This window comes from Oenanthe melanoleuca, chromosome 5 (genome assembly GCF_029582105.1).
Source record: "Oenanthe melanoleuca isolate GR-GAL-2019-014 chromosome 5, OMel1.0, whole genome shotgun sequence".
Classification (NCBI taxonomy): domain Eukaryota; kingdom Metazoa; phylum Chordata; class Aves; order Passeriformes; family Muscicapidae; genus Oenanthe; species Oenanthe melanoleuca.
The window spans coordinates 24,205,982-24,222,576 of NC_079339.1; the positions used below are offsets into that span (position 1 = coordinate 24,205,982).

The 16,595-nt window shown below is 54.3% G+C and overlaps 1 protein-coding gene across 2 annotated transcripts; it reads left to right on the forward strand.

Moving 5' to 3' along the window:
• Window positions 1-5,324: 5,324 nt before the first annotated feature.
• Window positions 5,325-14,973, forward strand: CHST1 (carbohydrate sulfotransferase 1). 2 transcript variants are annotated; one of them, XM_056493740.1, is made up of 2 exons: window positions 5,325-5,684; window positions 12,946-14,973. In XM_056493740.1, the coding sequence occupies exon 2, from the start codon at window positions 12,990-12,992 to the stop codon at window positions 14,247-14,249; it is 1,260 nt and encodes a 419-aa protein (XP_056349715.1). In that variant the 5' UTR covers window positions 5,325-5,684; window positions 12,946-12,989; the 3' UTR covers window positions 14,250-14,973. The 2 variants fall into 2 exon arrangements, with proteins under 2 accessions (XP_056349715.1, XP_056349714.1); XM_056493739.1 differs by lacking the exon at window positions 5,325-5,684 and adding an exon at window positions 5,904-6,132.
• Window positions 14,974-16,595: the final 1,622 nt, after the last annotated feature.

A 16,595-nucleotide genomic window follows, 5' to 3' on the forward strand; every position in this document is an offset into this window, starting at 1 on the left:
TGTCTTAGTCCTTGCAGAATCTTTTAATGGAAATATTAAGGCTGGTATGGATGCTAGAAAAATGGAAGCTCATGTGTGTATGAACTGGGGGAAAATCAGAACAGGGGCTAAAAGAAGGGCTGTATTTATAAGCAAGGATGCATCTCCAGTTAGTCAAGCACAGCACCACCAACCCCAGGCCTGATAAGCCTTGGGACAAACACTGTGTTAGCAGAAGATAGCAGCGTGTTACTACTTCCTGTTAATCCAGCAGGAACATAGCTGCAAAACTCTGAACAGGCACACAATATCAGCCCAATAAACTAGCTCAGGATTTCCCAGCAAAAGAAACCCAGGAATCATAGGGAGGACCCAGCAACCAGCATCCTCTGTCCTCTGGGTCACAGAGATCCTGGGGAAACCCTGGGGATACACATCTTGGTGTTTGTACATAAGAGAATATGAATGAGGAAACACATGAGAGATTTTGTATAATAAAGTCACCTTCCCCTCTGTAAGACCTTGCAGTCTTGCACCATGATTGAATGATCCCTGCTCTTCAGTCACTGACAGGAATTTCCAGGACACGTGAATGTGGAGCACCTTTACCCTGGCATGGCATGAAGGTGGCACTCACAGGGCTTTGACAGCCCTGTCACTTCTTCTGGGATCAAAGCAGCCCATGATGGTACTGACTGATGGCACCAAACAAGCCACCAAGAATTACTGAGAGTTTCTGAGGGTTTTTCTACCTGTCTGAGGCAGATGGGAAGGCTCTGTGGGGCTGGCAGGGAGGCAGTGGCCCAGGACTGGTTAGGAAGGGGTGTGGGTTGCCAAAAAGGCAAGCTGCTCTTTAACCAGGCATTCAATCTCCAGCCTTCACTGACACTTTCATGAATCCCCCTTTTTCAGTCCAGTGAAATATGGAGTGTCTTAGGAAATTCATACCCAACCCCTCTGCAAATTCATAATATGTGAATGATTTTTATTAAAAACGCAGTGTTAAAGTTACTGCTGTATTTCTAACTTCCAAGGAAAAGGGACTACAAAAGATACAGGCTGAGTAAAAGTGATGACTTGGATACAGCATGATTTACAGGATCATGAAGCCTGAAGTACACCTTCAAAGAGAAGAAAACAAAAATACAAAGGTAGATGTAAGTCTAATATGGCTTTTGATATTGGCTTGGGGTCTCCATCAGTAGACGATTTTTCTCTTGGCCTCACCTCAAGGGAGGTGGGAACAGGCCTGGGAGGGATGACCTGGGGGCTGAGCAAAGGGGAAAACTGTACTGTGTCCCATTTATGTAATTTTCTGTGCCAGGAGTAAGGCAGACCCCAGGAGCTATAAGGCCTGACCTTTCCTGGGAGGTTTCTCAGGAGTGAGATGGGATGCTGGGGGATGAGCAGCCCAGGCTGTTATGGATCACAGTGTGCTAAGCAGATGTGCTGGGCCAAGGCAGGATCCTCAGCTGAGTTAGCACAGCTGCTCTCATGGTCAGTCCTGAGATGCTCTCTGTGCTTGTGGGGTGTGTGTTTTTGAACAGACATCAGGGAGGCTGGAGACACCAGCAAGAATCATGAAAAGCCCAGAAAATTCTGCTTCAGTATGAGAGATAAAGAAGTTTAGTGTATTTAACTTCTGAGAGAGAAGGTTAAGAGGTGCCTTGATCATGATCTATTAATACCTACACAGGAGAAATAGTTCAGATAGCAGATAGCTCTTTAATCTAATAGGCAAAGACATAATGTGATCCAGTGGCTGGAAGCCAAAACTCAATGTCTCCAGCCTAGAAATAAGGGGAATGTTTCACCATCAGGCACATCAAGCTCTGGAAGAACTCAGAGCAGCAAAGGCATCTCTCCTGAGACAAAGGTGTGTCTGTGCTGACAGCTCTAGTGCAGGAATTACTGTGTACAAGGATGTAGCCTGTCACCCACAGGGGCAAGGCTGAGCAGCCACAATGATTACTGAGCACAAAAAAAAACCCTGGGATTTTACAAATGAGTGGTTGATTGAGTTTATTTTTGTATAGAGGAGGAGAATCTCTCCCACCACTCCTGCCCAGCAATTTAAAACTGATCTGTAGCCACGATTCTGTGGGTATGTCAAAGTGACTGCATAACATTGAGGTAGTTACTTTTGTCCCCATCCATTTTCTTTACCTTATGTGCTATATTGACTTCCTGTGGCTCTTGGGAGGGCAAACTGGAGAGGAAGGGGGAGTGAAAGACAGGGGTAAATAAACACATCCTTGGGACATTAGCACTCCTGCACACACAGAATTTATAAGCTACTCAAGAGAAGGGATTATAGCATGAGCTGTTTATCTCCCCTTCTGAACTACAGAAGCATGATAAGTCTTAAGCATTCTGCTAAAGCTTCTACATGAAGGCCAACGAGAAAGAACATTTTCTGAAAGTCAGATGTCCCCAAAATATTCCAGTCTTTGTGCCTTAAGATCAAGGTATCCAAAAATCACTCTGTGAGAAATCTCAACTTGGGAACGATTTCAGCAACCCCATGGGGCTCTGGCAGACTTTGCAAACTCCTCGAAGGGAGGCTTGCCCCCTCCAAAGGGAGGCCCAGGGCGGGGAAAGGCGGCGCAGCCCAGGCTGTGCGATGCCCCAGCCGCGGCAGTGCCGAGCCGAGCGGCTCTCCCTCTGCTTAGGGAACACACCCCATCCTCCGGGATCGGCCAATCTGCACCTGCCCGGCCCGGAGAACCGCTTCCTCCCAGCTGGCAAGGGAGCCGGGCGGGAGGGCTCCTGCAGCCAGGGACAGCCGCCCCTCCTCCGGCACCAAAAGCGCACAGGTGGGCTTGCAAACGCTGCACTGCCACCTGACAGCCTCGCAAAGTGCCGTGACCAAGCGCACGAATAATGCTTTCTATCAGTTTGCCTTTAAATCTGCGTGCCTTAATGCATTGCTCTTTTGCAGGATGGATGGGGTATGTAACATGGCCAGAATCATAACTTGGCTCCCGACTGCATTTGGAGTGATTAGAACAGCAACCTTCACACCACCTTAACAGCCACATTGATATTTTATTGCATGTATTCCCAAACATGTTGTTAAGGTAGGCTTTTTGAACCTTAAGAGAAGAAAATACAAACCCTTGGCAGAAATCAGTTGCTGAAGAGCATGGAAATTGGGTATTTTCAAACAAAACATTTTAGCTCAGATGAAAATTTACAAGGTGAGTTTCTTTGACTCACCAAGTCACGAGCAGTCTCTCTGCTCTCCTGCCTGGGGAAAAATGATGCCTTTTAAGCAGAACCAAGTTTTCTTGATGAGGGTGAGGTACAGCCACAGCAGTCCTTCCCTCTGAAAACAAACTGACCACAAACACACACCACAAAGCCTAATTAATATTTTAATACTCAACATAGAGAGATAGAGAGCTGTAATACGTACTAACAAGCAGCATCCCTCTAGATGAACACTTAAAATACCAGGGTAGCATCAGAAAACACGACCATGCCCAGCTGAAACCATCAGAAGCATCTGTTTCTCCGTCAACCCCGGTTTTATTCCTCATTTTTTTTGCACCATTCTCTCAAATTGCTTTCTCTGGTATGAGACAGCCTCCACAGCACCTGTGGGTATGAGGCCAAGTATCTCTGGGACTGTTCCAAGTTGTGGGAACCCCTGGATTTCTGCAGATGTACTTTAGAGCAGTCTCAGTGATGTGTAAGAGAGCAGCAAACCCCGACTCCTTGGAAAGACTGGGAAGCATGCAGGTGCCTGCCTGGTCTCCTATTCTTACTGCAAGCCCCTTGATTTCTTTTTGGCACCGGTCTTGGACTGGTTTATGCCCCCTTCAGCCAAACTCCTTGAAACCCTGCCATTCCTGCACTTCCAGTGCCTTGGCCCCCAGTGGGAGTGGAGCACAGCCATGGCTGTGGGCCAGCTGGATGCCTGCTCACAGCTGCTCCCCACTTCTCTCTGGAGGTGCCAGGTAAGTGGGAGCACAGGCCAGGTGCATGCCATGGGCACCCGGAGCTGTCAGTGGCCAGTAAGCCACACGGGGTGGCACTCAGGGCCATTGCACAGGTACTGTGGGCTCACAGGTACGAGGTGGGCTACACCATGGCAAATGAATCAGCAGGAAGGGGGTGGCCTGAGCCAGCACATCACCTGAGAAGTAACAGAAACCCCAGGGCCACCAGCTTGTTTCCAGCAGCAGCTGCTGGCATGGCTCTTTCCCAGCTCCAGGAAGAGTCAGACAGGCAGGAGCCTCAGTCCTTGTCGTTTGCAAGGTGTAGGAAAACAAGCAAGAGAGCGAGTGGCTTCAGGGCTTTCTCATTCAAAACAGGGATACACCAATGCAATAGCACTGTACAACGAATGCTACAATGGGGAGCTGTTGCTATGGTGAGGGAAATAATATTTAAGCACCAACTGTTTATAAATATAAAATCCCTACAAAGTTTTCTAAAATTAGATTAAGGGGGCTAGGCCTGTCAGGATATTGTGAAAAACTTGAGAAATACCAGTATTTTTGGACACACAAGATCTGTGTACTCCTAAAACAGCAAATGTAAGACCAAAACGCTAAACAACAAACGTGACAATCTGCTGTTGTGCTTCCTGAGTTTTAAAGGCAATCTCATAGCTCTGAACTCATTGTCACAGCCTGGCAAGCCTCTGAAAGTGAAAGGCAAGACCAGTGTTTGCAGGGATTTATTTTTCTCTTGACACAAGTGCAGCACAGAGACCTGGGTCCCACTGCCACTCGTAGCCTGCTCTCTGCCAAGTGTAGTCCTGAGCTTCTGCTGAACATGCCAGTACTGTGATCCCACAGTTAAACGTTGCAAATCCTAGAGTCAGAGGTAAAGATTTGGAAATCCCTGGGCTGAGGAGGCAGCTCCTTGCAGAGCTCGGGGTTTTTCAGGAGATGAATGTTGCTCACATGGATGTAAGAAGAAAATTGCTGTGCCCAGTGCCCAGGCAGCTCCAAACATGCCTCAAATAAAGCAGGGATATAAAAAATGAATATCCATTGTAGCATCGCCAGAATCATTACCTATCTTTTGCTGGCAGCTGCCATTTCAGCAGAGCTGCAGTTAAACTGCTAAAAATGCAGTTCATTTGGCAAGCGCTGGACGAAAGGGAAACATTCAAAGTTGCCAAAACTAAATGTCTGACCTGTTTCTAGGGGTCGAACAGAAGCAGAAGGAGGAATGTGACTGTCAGAGCACAGCCACTTCAGCTGCTCTGACACACTCTCACGCTTCTTTTCCTCTGCCCTATCCCACCTGCCAAGGTGGGATGGATGGTGGGAAGGTGCCATCACCTGCCAGTATTTTGGCATTGGCACCACTGAGGATTGTTTTGGACCCTGCCTGTGGCGTTGAGCCCTGATTTAGGCGGCACAGGGAGGATTTCTGGCGCTGGAGAACCGGTCCCCATGACAATATTGTTTTTGATGAGCAAAGGCCACCGGAAAACGAGGGAATGAATGTGCACCATCACCGCTAGCAAGTGCGGCAGGGCCCGAGGGGCTGCTGGTGCTCCAGCAGCGGGGCGTGAGGAGGGTGTGAGGGACCCGCTGCCTCGCTCCAGCCGCTCCGCAGGGATCCCGCGTCCCTACCAGCACCCAGCCTGGGGGACACATCTCACGGCGGGAGCCTCACCGGGTCCCCCTCCCGCCCCCGCGACGGGAGGGGCTCTGGCCGCTCCGGCCGGGCGCCTCGGGGAGGTAAATAAGGAAACGGGGAGTTTCCTGCTCGGCAAAGCCGGGGAGCCCGGGCCGAGCTGGGTGAGCGGGCAGCGCGGAGCGGAGCGGAGGCTCTGCCGGAGCTGATGCCGGTGCTGGCGCTGCTGCGTGCGCGCTGCCGGGCGGAGGGAGGAAGGGAGGGAGGGAAGCAGAGAGGGAGGGAAGGGAACGGCGCATCCCCCTCGCCGCCCGCCCGCCCCTCGGCCGGCGCGGCGCGGAGCGGAGGGCGTGGAGAGGCGGCCCCGCTCGGCGGGTGCCCGCTCGGGCAGGGCAGAGCAGGGCAGGGCAGGATGAGCCCCCGCAGCGCCGCCCGCTGAGCTCCGCCGGCTGCCGCCCCCGGGCCGGGCCGGGCTGGGCCGGGCTCGGCGTCCCCCGCCCCAGGAGCCGCGGCCGGGGATGCGGGGGGCAGCCCGCCGGGGCGTTCCGCCAGGTAAGGGGCGCCGGGGCTGGGGGGACAGCGGCGCAGACCGGCGGGGATGCCCGGCGGCCGCGGGCTGGGGCTCTCTCGTAACCCTTTCCGCGCCACCAACTTTCCAAGGCTGCGAGACGTCGCCCGCAGCGGTGGGAAGGACTTTTCCCGCTGGTGCCCAGCCCGGCTGCGGCGGGACCCCAGCGGGAGCTGCGGGGGCACGGCAGCCCTGGCCCCAGACCGCCGGCCGAAGGAGCTGCCGCGAAACTTGGGCTGCTGCTGGGCACGGAGCTGCCGCCCGGAGCGAGTGAGTCCCCGGTGGCACGGCGAGGCCAGATGCCCTGCCCGGCCGGGCAGCCGCGCCACCCGAATGCCCCCGCGATTGCTGTCAGACCTCCGGGCGGTCTGGGAAACCTGCCGGGGGGGCGCAGGCTGGCGAGGAGACCTCGCAGAGTGGGGTGCAGGCACGCCATAGCATGGAGCAATCCTACGGGAAAGCTGTGCGGTTGGAGATTTGGGCTCTTGACGCGGCAGTAGGTTGGGGACGTTGCAAAAAGAGTGTCTTGAGGTGGTGAATGAGCGCGTTCATTCCAAAAAAGCCTTCCAGCTCCTGCCAGGGAGTGCTCTGGCAGCTGCTGGATGGCTCAGGGGAAGGTGGAGAGCACAAAACACCCTGTATTTGGTTTACCGATGTGTTCACATCCTCGGGAAGAGGCAGATGCAGTTCAGCAGATGAGGGATAAACAGGCACAGGTGGATGTTGAGATAAGAAAACTCTGGGACCTGGCATTACTTGATAGTGATTAATTAACTAAAAATGTGTATGCTATCTGCTAGTAGGAAAGAGACCGATTCCCTGTTGAAAGTCCTTAGATTGTTTAAGTGCTGGTCAAAGTGGGCAGTAATCTTCTGGTGTTAAAGGATCTGTTGGTCCCTCTGAAATGCAGAGGGAATGAACAGAGATGCGGGAACAGGGGATATGCCAGGGTGGCTTTGAGCGCAGGAGTCCTGTGCCTTATAAGAAAAGTGTTCCAGGAGGTGATGAATGCAAAAGCAGAATGAATCTGGGGGCACAAAGCACTCGCACTTGGCACACACTTGGCACCTGGGGAAGGTGGCAGGCACGAGTCCCCAGCTGGCATTTGAAGCTGTGACTGTAGGGAAGCTCTTGTCCTGTACAGCTGAAGAGGAGGCAAGGCTGAAAATTCATTCCCACCACGTCAGGATCTCATGTTGGTGGGGCTTGCTGAGGGGGATGCTGGGGGACAGAGACCAGCTCTGCTCACGTGTCTGTGGTGGTGCCCAAAGTCAAGTAGTGCCTGTGGTGAGGGGACAGGGGACAGCTTGGCGCTTCTTCTTCCCTTTCTTCTGGGGAGTGGTGGGGTCCAGCCAGCCAGTGCCCAGGCTGGGGGGTCCACAGGCATGTTTGGTGTCCTTTGCAGAGCCAACAGCATGACTAAGCCACTGAGACCAGCTGGGATGCTTGCACCCCACCAGAAGCCTGTCTTCCCTGCCTCAGTGGCCACAACGTTGTTTCACGGGATAAACTCTTTGCTCAGTGGGAGAACGCCGGGGTGTGTCAGGGCCTTTGCCAGTGGGTCACTGGCTGAGAGCTGTTTTGCAAACCTGCTACTTAACTTTTGTGCCTGGGTGGCGCGGTGGGGAGGAGTGGGGCTGCAGGAGGGAGCTGCTGGCTGGGCAGGGAGGCACCACAGGGTGCTGGCCGCCACTTGTCCCCGCCAGCAGCCCTCAACAAGCCATACTGCTCTGGGCAAGGCGTGCAGGGGTGGTACCTGGTGGGCAGGGGACAGAGGCGCAGGTGCAGGCGCTGAAGTTGGTGCTGTGAATTCTCTGGGTGACTATGCATGCATGAGTCTCTGGGTGGGGAAAGGGGAGGGGGGAAGAGGGGTTGTCTGCCGTGAGTCACATTTTGGGATGTGCCCCCTGGTGAGCCTGCTGCAGTCTCCCTTGTGTCAGGAGAGAGGTTTAGCCTCACAGCTCTTGGCCCTGTGCCTGTGGTGCGGGCAGGTGGGCAGCCCTGCCCACTCCCAGCCGCCCACCCCTCTCCCTGCACCGAGACCCCGCGCTTCTCAGGCGATCTCTGTTGTGTGGAAAACACAGTTGTGTTTTCCAGCTGGTCCCAAAGTCCTGAGTCACTCTGCCGTTTCCATGGAAACAGCCTTGCTGGCGGGAATCGGTTTTGGGGGTAGAGGGTGCCGGTAGCTGGACCGGCACCAGGCAGGGCTGCGGGAAGGACTGGCAGGGCTCAGGCACTCCTCCAGTGCATCATCTTTGTGCCAGGGCTTTTACAGAGGCTGGAGCAGGCACCTCTGTTGCACAGACCCTCACACCTTCTTCCACTCCCTTTTCCCTTCCTCCCTGCCATGGGGAAGCAGACAGGTTTCCCTGGCAGTGGTAAGGGAGCTTAGGATGAGCCCAGCCAGGTTGAGGGTACAACTTCTGGGGAGCTGTTGAGAGAGGGGACAGCCTGGACGGCAACCAAAAAGAGCAGGATTTTTGTGACTGCCCTGTGAGAGAGCCCTGGGAACTGCAGTAAGTATCAGTAACTGCAAGGGCTCCTGCCTAAAGCTGCCATCACCCCTGAGCTGCCTGAACACGGCCACCTCTGGGAGCAAAGGAACCTGCAGGGAGGGCTTGGGGCAGGAGTCAAGGCAGCTGCCCATGTGGAGATGCTGTGGGAGTCCCCCACGAGGATGAGAGTGCCACAGTGCCTGAGGCACTGCCCCGCATAACACCCAGCTGCTTTTGGAGCAGAGAGGACCTGCGAGTTGTACTGACCCTGCAACTTCCCCAGACTCCAGCCTGCCTGGTGGCACCTGAACTCAGCTGCCAGTGCAGCCTTCAGTGCCACGGCCTGGCTGCATGGCTCCAAAACCAGGGAATTCCCATCAAACCTAGGAAGACCATGCCCAAAACAGGAGCCCCGGTCCCTGCTGCACAGTGGCTGGCCGGCTGCATTCACTGCTCCCTGCACCAGTGACTCACAGATGCCATTCAGCTCAATTCATCACCTCCGATCTCCCCAGTGCTCCTGGGCTGTCTTGCTGGTTTCTTGGCTGCTCATCTCCCTCAGAGCAGTGCTGGGAGTCAGTGGAGGAGGAGGAAGAGGAAGGCAGGTGATCACGCATCCGCTGCTGTTGGCAGGTGCACAGGGTGGGGGAGGTTGCACTGCCGGCCCCATCCTCTCCCTTCCTCCAGGCTCAAGGCTGCGGGAAGTGGGGCAGGGGAGAGGAAAGGCTCAGCACCTTCCTCTGCACAGACAATGCTGCTGTCCCTGTGCCAGGCACTGGCTGGCCTCCTGCTGCACTCAGAGCCGGTTGCCGGATGCTGTGTATCCCTTGTGGACAGCCTGGTCCCAGTGCGACTGCAGGCAGCTGCACAGAAATGCAGGCACGGCAGCAGAGTGCAGTCTGGCGTGCTGTGACCATAAGGGGCTGGCAAAGGGGCAGTGCTGGCCCCAGCACGGTACCAAAAGAGCCCACGTGCCTTCTGGCAGGCCCCTTGCAGTACCAGCAGTGCCAGGGGCTGGAGGGTGTGAGTGATGTACCCCCACTCCATGCTCCATCTCATAGTCCCAGCTGCCTGCAGGGACACACTGAACTCAGCTCCCACCCTTGGGCTGCATTTGCTCATCATCTCTGGTGGAGCTGAGCTGGAGACAGAGCAGAGGGTGACTGAGAACACTTTAGCACAGAAACATCCACGAGGCCGGTTTTGGGTGACTCCCATGGTCTGGGGCTGAGGAGCCAAAACGATCCATGGCTCACCAAGGACTCTCAGATGCAGCCCCATGTGGGCATGGCCCTCTCTCCAGCTGCTGTCTGAACTGCTGGCCCTGGCTATCAGTGCCTGAAGAGGAACAGGCCAGTTTAAGAACAGAGGCTGTGGAGCCCAGCACAGCTCCCCTTTGGCAGGTGCTCACACCAGCCTGGCTCTGTCTGACAGATGAACAAGGGGCAGTGGCAGTAAAAGCAATCCTCACTTGTCCTGGCAGCTCCCAGGTGCCATGTGCTTCTGCTGCCCCAGGAGCTCCTCCAGAGCACTCAGCTGCCAGTCCACTGCCCCTGGAGCCCAGGGCTGGACTGAGCAGGAACTGCAGCCCCTCAGGGACAGGCAGTGATGGGAGGAGGCAGGAGATCCAGCCAGGAGGGGAGAGGAGGCTCTGGCTGGCTTTAAAGGCCACAGATGAGACATCAGGGAGGGAAGCCTTCTCCCAAAACCTTCCCTCCCTGGCTGCAGCTCAGCAGATGGGCAGGGCACCTGCCAAGGGTGTCAAGGGGCAGCAAAGGCTGATGCTGGGCTGTGGTTTAGCACTTGCTCAGTGAAGGTGGTGAATCAATGCCCCGTTTTTTCCCCTCTGCCACTTGGGACATTGCGAAGGGGAATGGGTCGGTGTGGGTGGAGAGCTTGAAATGCTCACAGCCAGTGAGTGATCTGGTGGGAATTGGGACCAAGAAGGCATCTGGTCTCTGGTTTGCCTTTTTTGGGGAGCTGGCAGCAAGTTTCTGCTATAACCAGGACAATCTGAGTCTGATATGCTCCAGCATACATCAGCAATGAAGCAAAGAGTAGGAGTTGAGGCTGTGTGTGAGGAATGCAGTGTGGTTGGCCATCACTAGAGAGCAGGAAAGCATTCCCACTGCAGCTTCCACCTAGGCAGCACACAGAAGATACTTCTGCCTTAGCAGACCTGGAGAAACACTTTATCCAAGGCATGGAATATCCTATGTGGACACTGGGGCTGGGTTTCCCTTTTGCAGGGTTTTCCCCTGCAGCAGCAGCAATAGCCAAGCATCTCTGACTTGGATTCTCCAGCCATGTGCCACAATCCTTGGCAGGCAGCAGTCCAGGAGAAGGCAACCTGTATTCAAAGCATCATTTTGGGTCTAAAGCACAGCTCTTAGTGCACAGACACAGAGAGTGCTGGTGGGGGCCAGAGCCCCTGTGCTGGGGTCCTGCTCTAAACCCCTGCTCCCTGAGAGGTCCCTGGAGTTTGAGAGTTCCTGAAACTTCTTGCCTCCACAAATCATCTGGGACAATCAGTAAACAATAAAAATACTGATTTTAAAAAAAAGCAAGGCTGTTTTACTCATCTGCAGTTTTGAGCTGCCCTCCTGGTATCACTTGCTAGGTGACAGGGAATGAAACACATTGAGGGTATGGGAACAACACACCATGGCAGCTGCTATGGGCTCTGCAGGGACCAGACACAAGGAGCATTGCACTGTCCCAAGCCTGTCAGGGATTTCAGTGTGCTCTGAGTTAGAACAGCCTCACATGCTGAAATCCACTGCTGGCCCACTGGTGTCCCTCAGAAATCTTGTACAAGCAGCAACTGGCTCTGACAGTCCCACCTACAGCAACCTGTGTGCTGGGGCTGAGCAGGGGACCAGGCACTCACCGTGAGCTTGGGGCCAGCATGTTGTTCTCCCTGGGGACTCACAGAGAGCAGGGAAGAGGAAGCCATGGCAGTGGTGGTACAGTAGGCTCTGCTGGGTGAGGAGCAGAGATACTTGTGTCTTGTCCCCTTGGTTTGCCTGAGGTGGATGGGCAGGTGAATGTACCACGCTGCAGGAGGAGGGACATGGAAGGAAGATGGGCAAGGGAAAGTGGGTGCAGGGGAGCTTCAAAACCACTGCTAATCCTGGTGTGTCTCCCACACACAGGTGTTTTAGCTTGTTTGGAGTTTCTGGGAGGCATCCTTTATGTCCTATCTCTGTGCCCCACTTATCCCCCCAAGAGCAGTAGTATGTGAAATGTCTGTGCTTTGGAGAGCAGCAGGCAGTTTATGAGCATTATTTGGTTAGTGAACAGGGGGAATACTGAAGCACCACCACTGTTACATCCCCTCCCAGCAATGTGGCAGCTCCCCAGGCATGATGGGTACTCCCCCCCTCATGGTCCCTGAGCATCCCATCCAAGGGTCCTGCTCAGTTTCCCCTACCCTTGCCCATGTGTGGGCAGCAGCAAGGCAGGGCTAGCACCACCAAAGTTGTTCTTTGCAACTACAGCCCCACTCTTCCCTGCACCCATCCCTGGTGCCAAGTGGGCAATAGAGTATGGAAGAGGTGCAGTTTCACATGCATCTGCCTTTGTAGTATTGCTTTTCCCTTTGGTGCTCAGAATAGGAGAGCCCTGAATTCCAGAGTGGAGCAGGATCTTACCAGTCCCATGAACTCATTGCTGAGGGCACAGCTCTGGCTGGGCTCGTGCCCAGAGGCTGACAGACTCAACTGGCTCTTGGACCCCTGTGCAAAGAGGTTTGCAGCTCCAGGAGAGACATTGCCATTCTCCCAAGCAGGAGGTTGGTGGCCTGGGTGGGCCATGCCTTATCCTGAGAGCCGGACAGAAAGGATGGAGACAACACCACCACCTGACCTTTTCCTGCCACAGCTCCTGCACTGGGGGTCAAAGGCATTGGCTAGTGGGGTGACAAGTGACTCATAAGGCAGCTGGGGAGGAGACACAGCTGCTTTGCAGCAGCTGGATGGAGAGACACAGACAGTGTCACCACCAGGTTCTAACATCCCCCTGCCTGGGTTGCAGGGCATGGGGTGAGCTGTGGGCCACAAGAGTTATGTACACCCACAGCCTGCAAGGAATAGGGCTGAAGTCCTAGCTGGACATGTTTCTCTAGGCTTGCCAGCTTCTGCCTGTTATTTTTCCTGTCTGAAATGGGGCTCTGCAGTGTGTGATTGGGATTCACATGGTTAAGACTGATGGACATACATTAGGAGGGTGTTTGTTGGTACGTGCATCAGTTAGATACCTGGCAATCCATGCTCAACCTGTGAATTCTCTGTTGGGTTGCAGACACCAAGACGACCTGCGGGGAAGCTCCATGAAGGTGACCAGCCATGCAATGTTCCTGGAAGGCTGTACTCCTCCTAGCCTTGGCATCCATTGCAATCCAGTACACAGCAATCCGCACCTTCACTGCCAAGTCCTTCCACAGCTGCCCCATCCCTAATCCTGTGAACTGCAGCCTGAGCCAGGACACTGATGTGGCTGACAGGCTGTGCGATGAGAATCCCACTTTCCCGTATAACCTCTCCAGGAAGACTCACGTTCTCATCCTTGCCACCACCCGCAGCGGCTCCTCATTTGTTGGGCAGCTGTTCAACCAGCACTTCGATGTCTTCTATTTATTTGAGCCCCTCTACCACGTCCAGTACACCCTGATCCCAAAGCTGACCCAGAGCAAGAGCACGACAGACAGGCGGGTCATGCTGGGGGCCAGCCGAGACCTGCTGCGGAGCCTGTACGACTGCGACCTCTACTTCCTGGAGAACTACATCAAGCCCCAGCCTGTCAACCACACCACTGACCGCCTCTTCCGCAGGGGAGCCAGCAAGGCCCTGTGCTCACCCCCTGTATGTGAGTCCCTGGGAGCTGTGGATCTCCACCTGGAGGAAGGGGACTGCGTCAAGAAGTGTGGGACCTTGAACCTGACGCTGGCCACAGAGTCCTGCAGAGAGCACGGCCACGTGGCCATCAAAACCGTTCGGGTGCCCGAGGTCAGTGACCTCCGGGCCCTGGTGGAGGACCCGCGGCTGAACTTGAAGGTCATCCAGCTGGTGAGGGACCCCCGGGGGATCCTGGCGTCCCGGAGCGAGACCTTCCGAGACACCTACAGGCTGTGGAGGATCTGGGATGGCACTGGCAGGAAGCCATACAACCTGGATGTGACCCAGCTCACCACAGTGTGCGAGGACTTCTGGAACTCTGTGTCCACCGGCCTCAACCGGCCACCGTGGCTCAAGGGCAAGTACATGCTGGTGCGGTACGAAGACCTGGCCAGGAACCCCATGAAAAAGACTGAGGAGATCTACGATTTCCTGGGCATCCCCATGGACAGCAACGTGGAGCGCTGGATACAGAACAACACCCGAGGAGACAGGTCCTCCTCCAAACACAAGTACGGGACGGTGCGCAACTCGGCGGCGACGGCGGAGAAGTGGCGCTTCCGCCTGTCCTACGAGATCGTGGCGTTCACCCAGCACGCCTGCCAGCAGGTGCTGGCGCAGCTCGGCTACAAAACTGCTGCCTCCGAGGAGGAGCTGAAGAACCTCTCCATCAGCCTGGTGGAGGAGAGAGACTTCCTGCCCTTCTCCTAAGGCAGCCCCAGTGGTTTTGATGCGTACTGTTTCTAACTGATGCCTTATTTTATTTTCTTTCCTTTTGTTTCCCCCTCTCTCTTTTGTCTTTTTCTCTCCAAAATTTGCACTAAACCGTGAGCGGGAATCTCAACGGCCGAGTCCGAGGGAAGTGACTGCTGCCCCTCAATACATTTTGGATGCCAGGAGGAGTTGGGTCTCTCCAAGCAAGAGCTAGAACTCTGGATGGGTAACAATGTTTACAAAACACACAAAATGTATAAAGCAACCTTCAAGCTTTCCAAACCGAAGGGTATCTGGGGTACTGTACTTTTGCACTGTTTACTTTTACAATGTAAGAGGTAAATATAAATATAATTTATGAATTGTGTCATCCCCTCCAGAATAACTCCCCCTGCCCCCAATGAGCAGGTTAGACTGGAAGCTGAAAGTAGAACAACCTCCTCATTTTTTGATCTCAGTGCGACATGTCTGTCTATTTAAGTCCTGTTATTGGGCTGGGCAGTTGGTCAGCTGCTCCTACATGGTTGTTTGGTAACACCTGTGATTATTCTTTGTGCCAAAAACCCACAAAAAAAAAAAAAAAAAAAAAAAAAAAAAAAAAAAAAAAAAAAGGAAAAAAAGCTATTGGGTCATTTGGTAAAAGCCCAACACATTTAATGCTTTATTTCTGTGTTTTCTGTAAATAAAAGTGCAATAAAACTGACCTGGGGGTGAACTTCAACTGAAAGACCTCAGTGAGTGTACTGGGGTGGATGCAGCACCAGGCAATCAGCAGCATCTCCTGGTTTGCCTGACTCCTGCGAGGCTGGGAGCAAGGGTGGGAGCAAGGCTGGGGGAGGAGACACCACAGCCCCCAGGGCAGCAGCCACCTCCTCAGGGGTGTGTGTGTTTCCATCTGAAGTGTGCCAAAATGCAAGCAGTCAACCCAAAAGCAAGAACCCGTGGTAATTTACTGACCTGAAAGTTTGTTGGTTTGCATGGGGCCGTGGGACTTGCTGAAGTGCCTGACTCCAGAGTGCTAATGGCACCATTCCCATCAGGCTGCCCCCCACCATGTGTGACAGTGCTGATGCCAGTGTTGGCATGGCCTGTCCTGGAGGACAGGGAAAGTGCTCTGGGGCAGGTCATGAAACTGCCCTGAAAGGAAAATAAACGAACAAGATAATCCTGGCAATACACAAGTATTCCTTCATAAGCTGCCTGCTGCCTGCAAGACACTTGGGCCTGTGGGCTGGGCAGGTCAGAAAGCTGCTGAATGGGGGAGCCAGGCATGCAGGGCAGGAATATTGAAAGCCTTACACAAGAGATTGCTGGTCTACTTGATCCCTGTCTGATGGAACAGCTGGCAGAGTCCCGACAGTCAAGCCCTTGAGTCATGTCCTGCAGATCACAAGCAGCTGCAGATGGGAAGCCACTGAGGCCAGTCCCCAGGGTACAGAGGACAACAATGGCCCAGCAGTTTCCCAGTTGCTCCTGGAGCCAGGCAGGGCAATGACCCACAGAAAGATGAGACCACAACTTGTGACATCTACTCACAGCTGCACACTCCCAGCTTTGGGCCCACTTGTGGCCCAGAGGTGTCTGAGCCACCCACAGCTCACCTACCTGGGTACGTGTTCTCTCCAAAGGTCTCTTCTGAGCTCTGCTGCACACCAGCCTTTGCCCCACTCTGATTTGGGGGAAGACTGGATGCTGCAATTGCACACAGGGGGATGGAACACACTGCCTGAGTGTGTTCCAGGGCAAAGCTGTAACTGTAGGTGATTTTGCACCATCCTTTCACCCTTTAAAAGACCTCTGGAGGAGCAGCTTGTTAGTGGTGTTTCGCAACTTGGCTTAATGTGGCAAACCAGCTGGGCTGCAGGGAAGGTGAGAAGCTGTGATGTACCTCAGAGCTTCTCAGGGCTCACAGCTCCAGCACCTGTACTTCCTGTGTGCTGTCTGCAAGGCTGCATGGATGGTTCCAGCTCTGGGAGGAGGAATTGGGGGGATAGTGTGCACTTGCTGGGGGATGGGGACTTCTCTCATCTCCCTTCCCACAGTGGGCATAGGGGCACCCCCTGGAAGAGACCATGTCCCCAGGTGTCTTCACCTTCCTGTCATTGCCAAACCTGCTCCTGCCAGCAGCTTGGTGCCCCCCAAGCCACACTGCCTGGCTGAGTCTGCAAGCTGGGACGGAGGAATGGGGCAGAGGTGGCTGTAGACAGCGTTATTGGTGCACTGTGTGCTGCTCTTCCCAAGCAGCTGGCAGCAAAATGCCAACCAAATAAATAGCTTGATTGCCCTGTTATTAGTTACTAAATTAATCCTTTTGTCAGCACTTAAATGCTGAGCTGTTGGCTC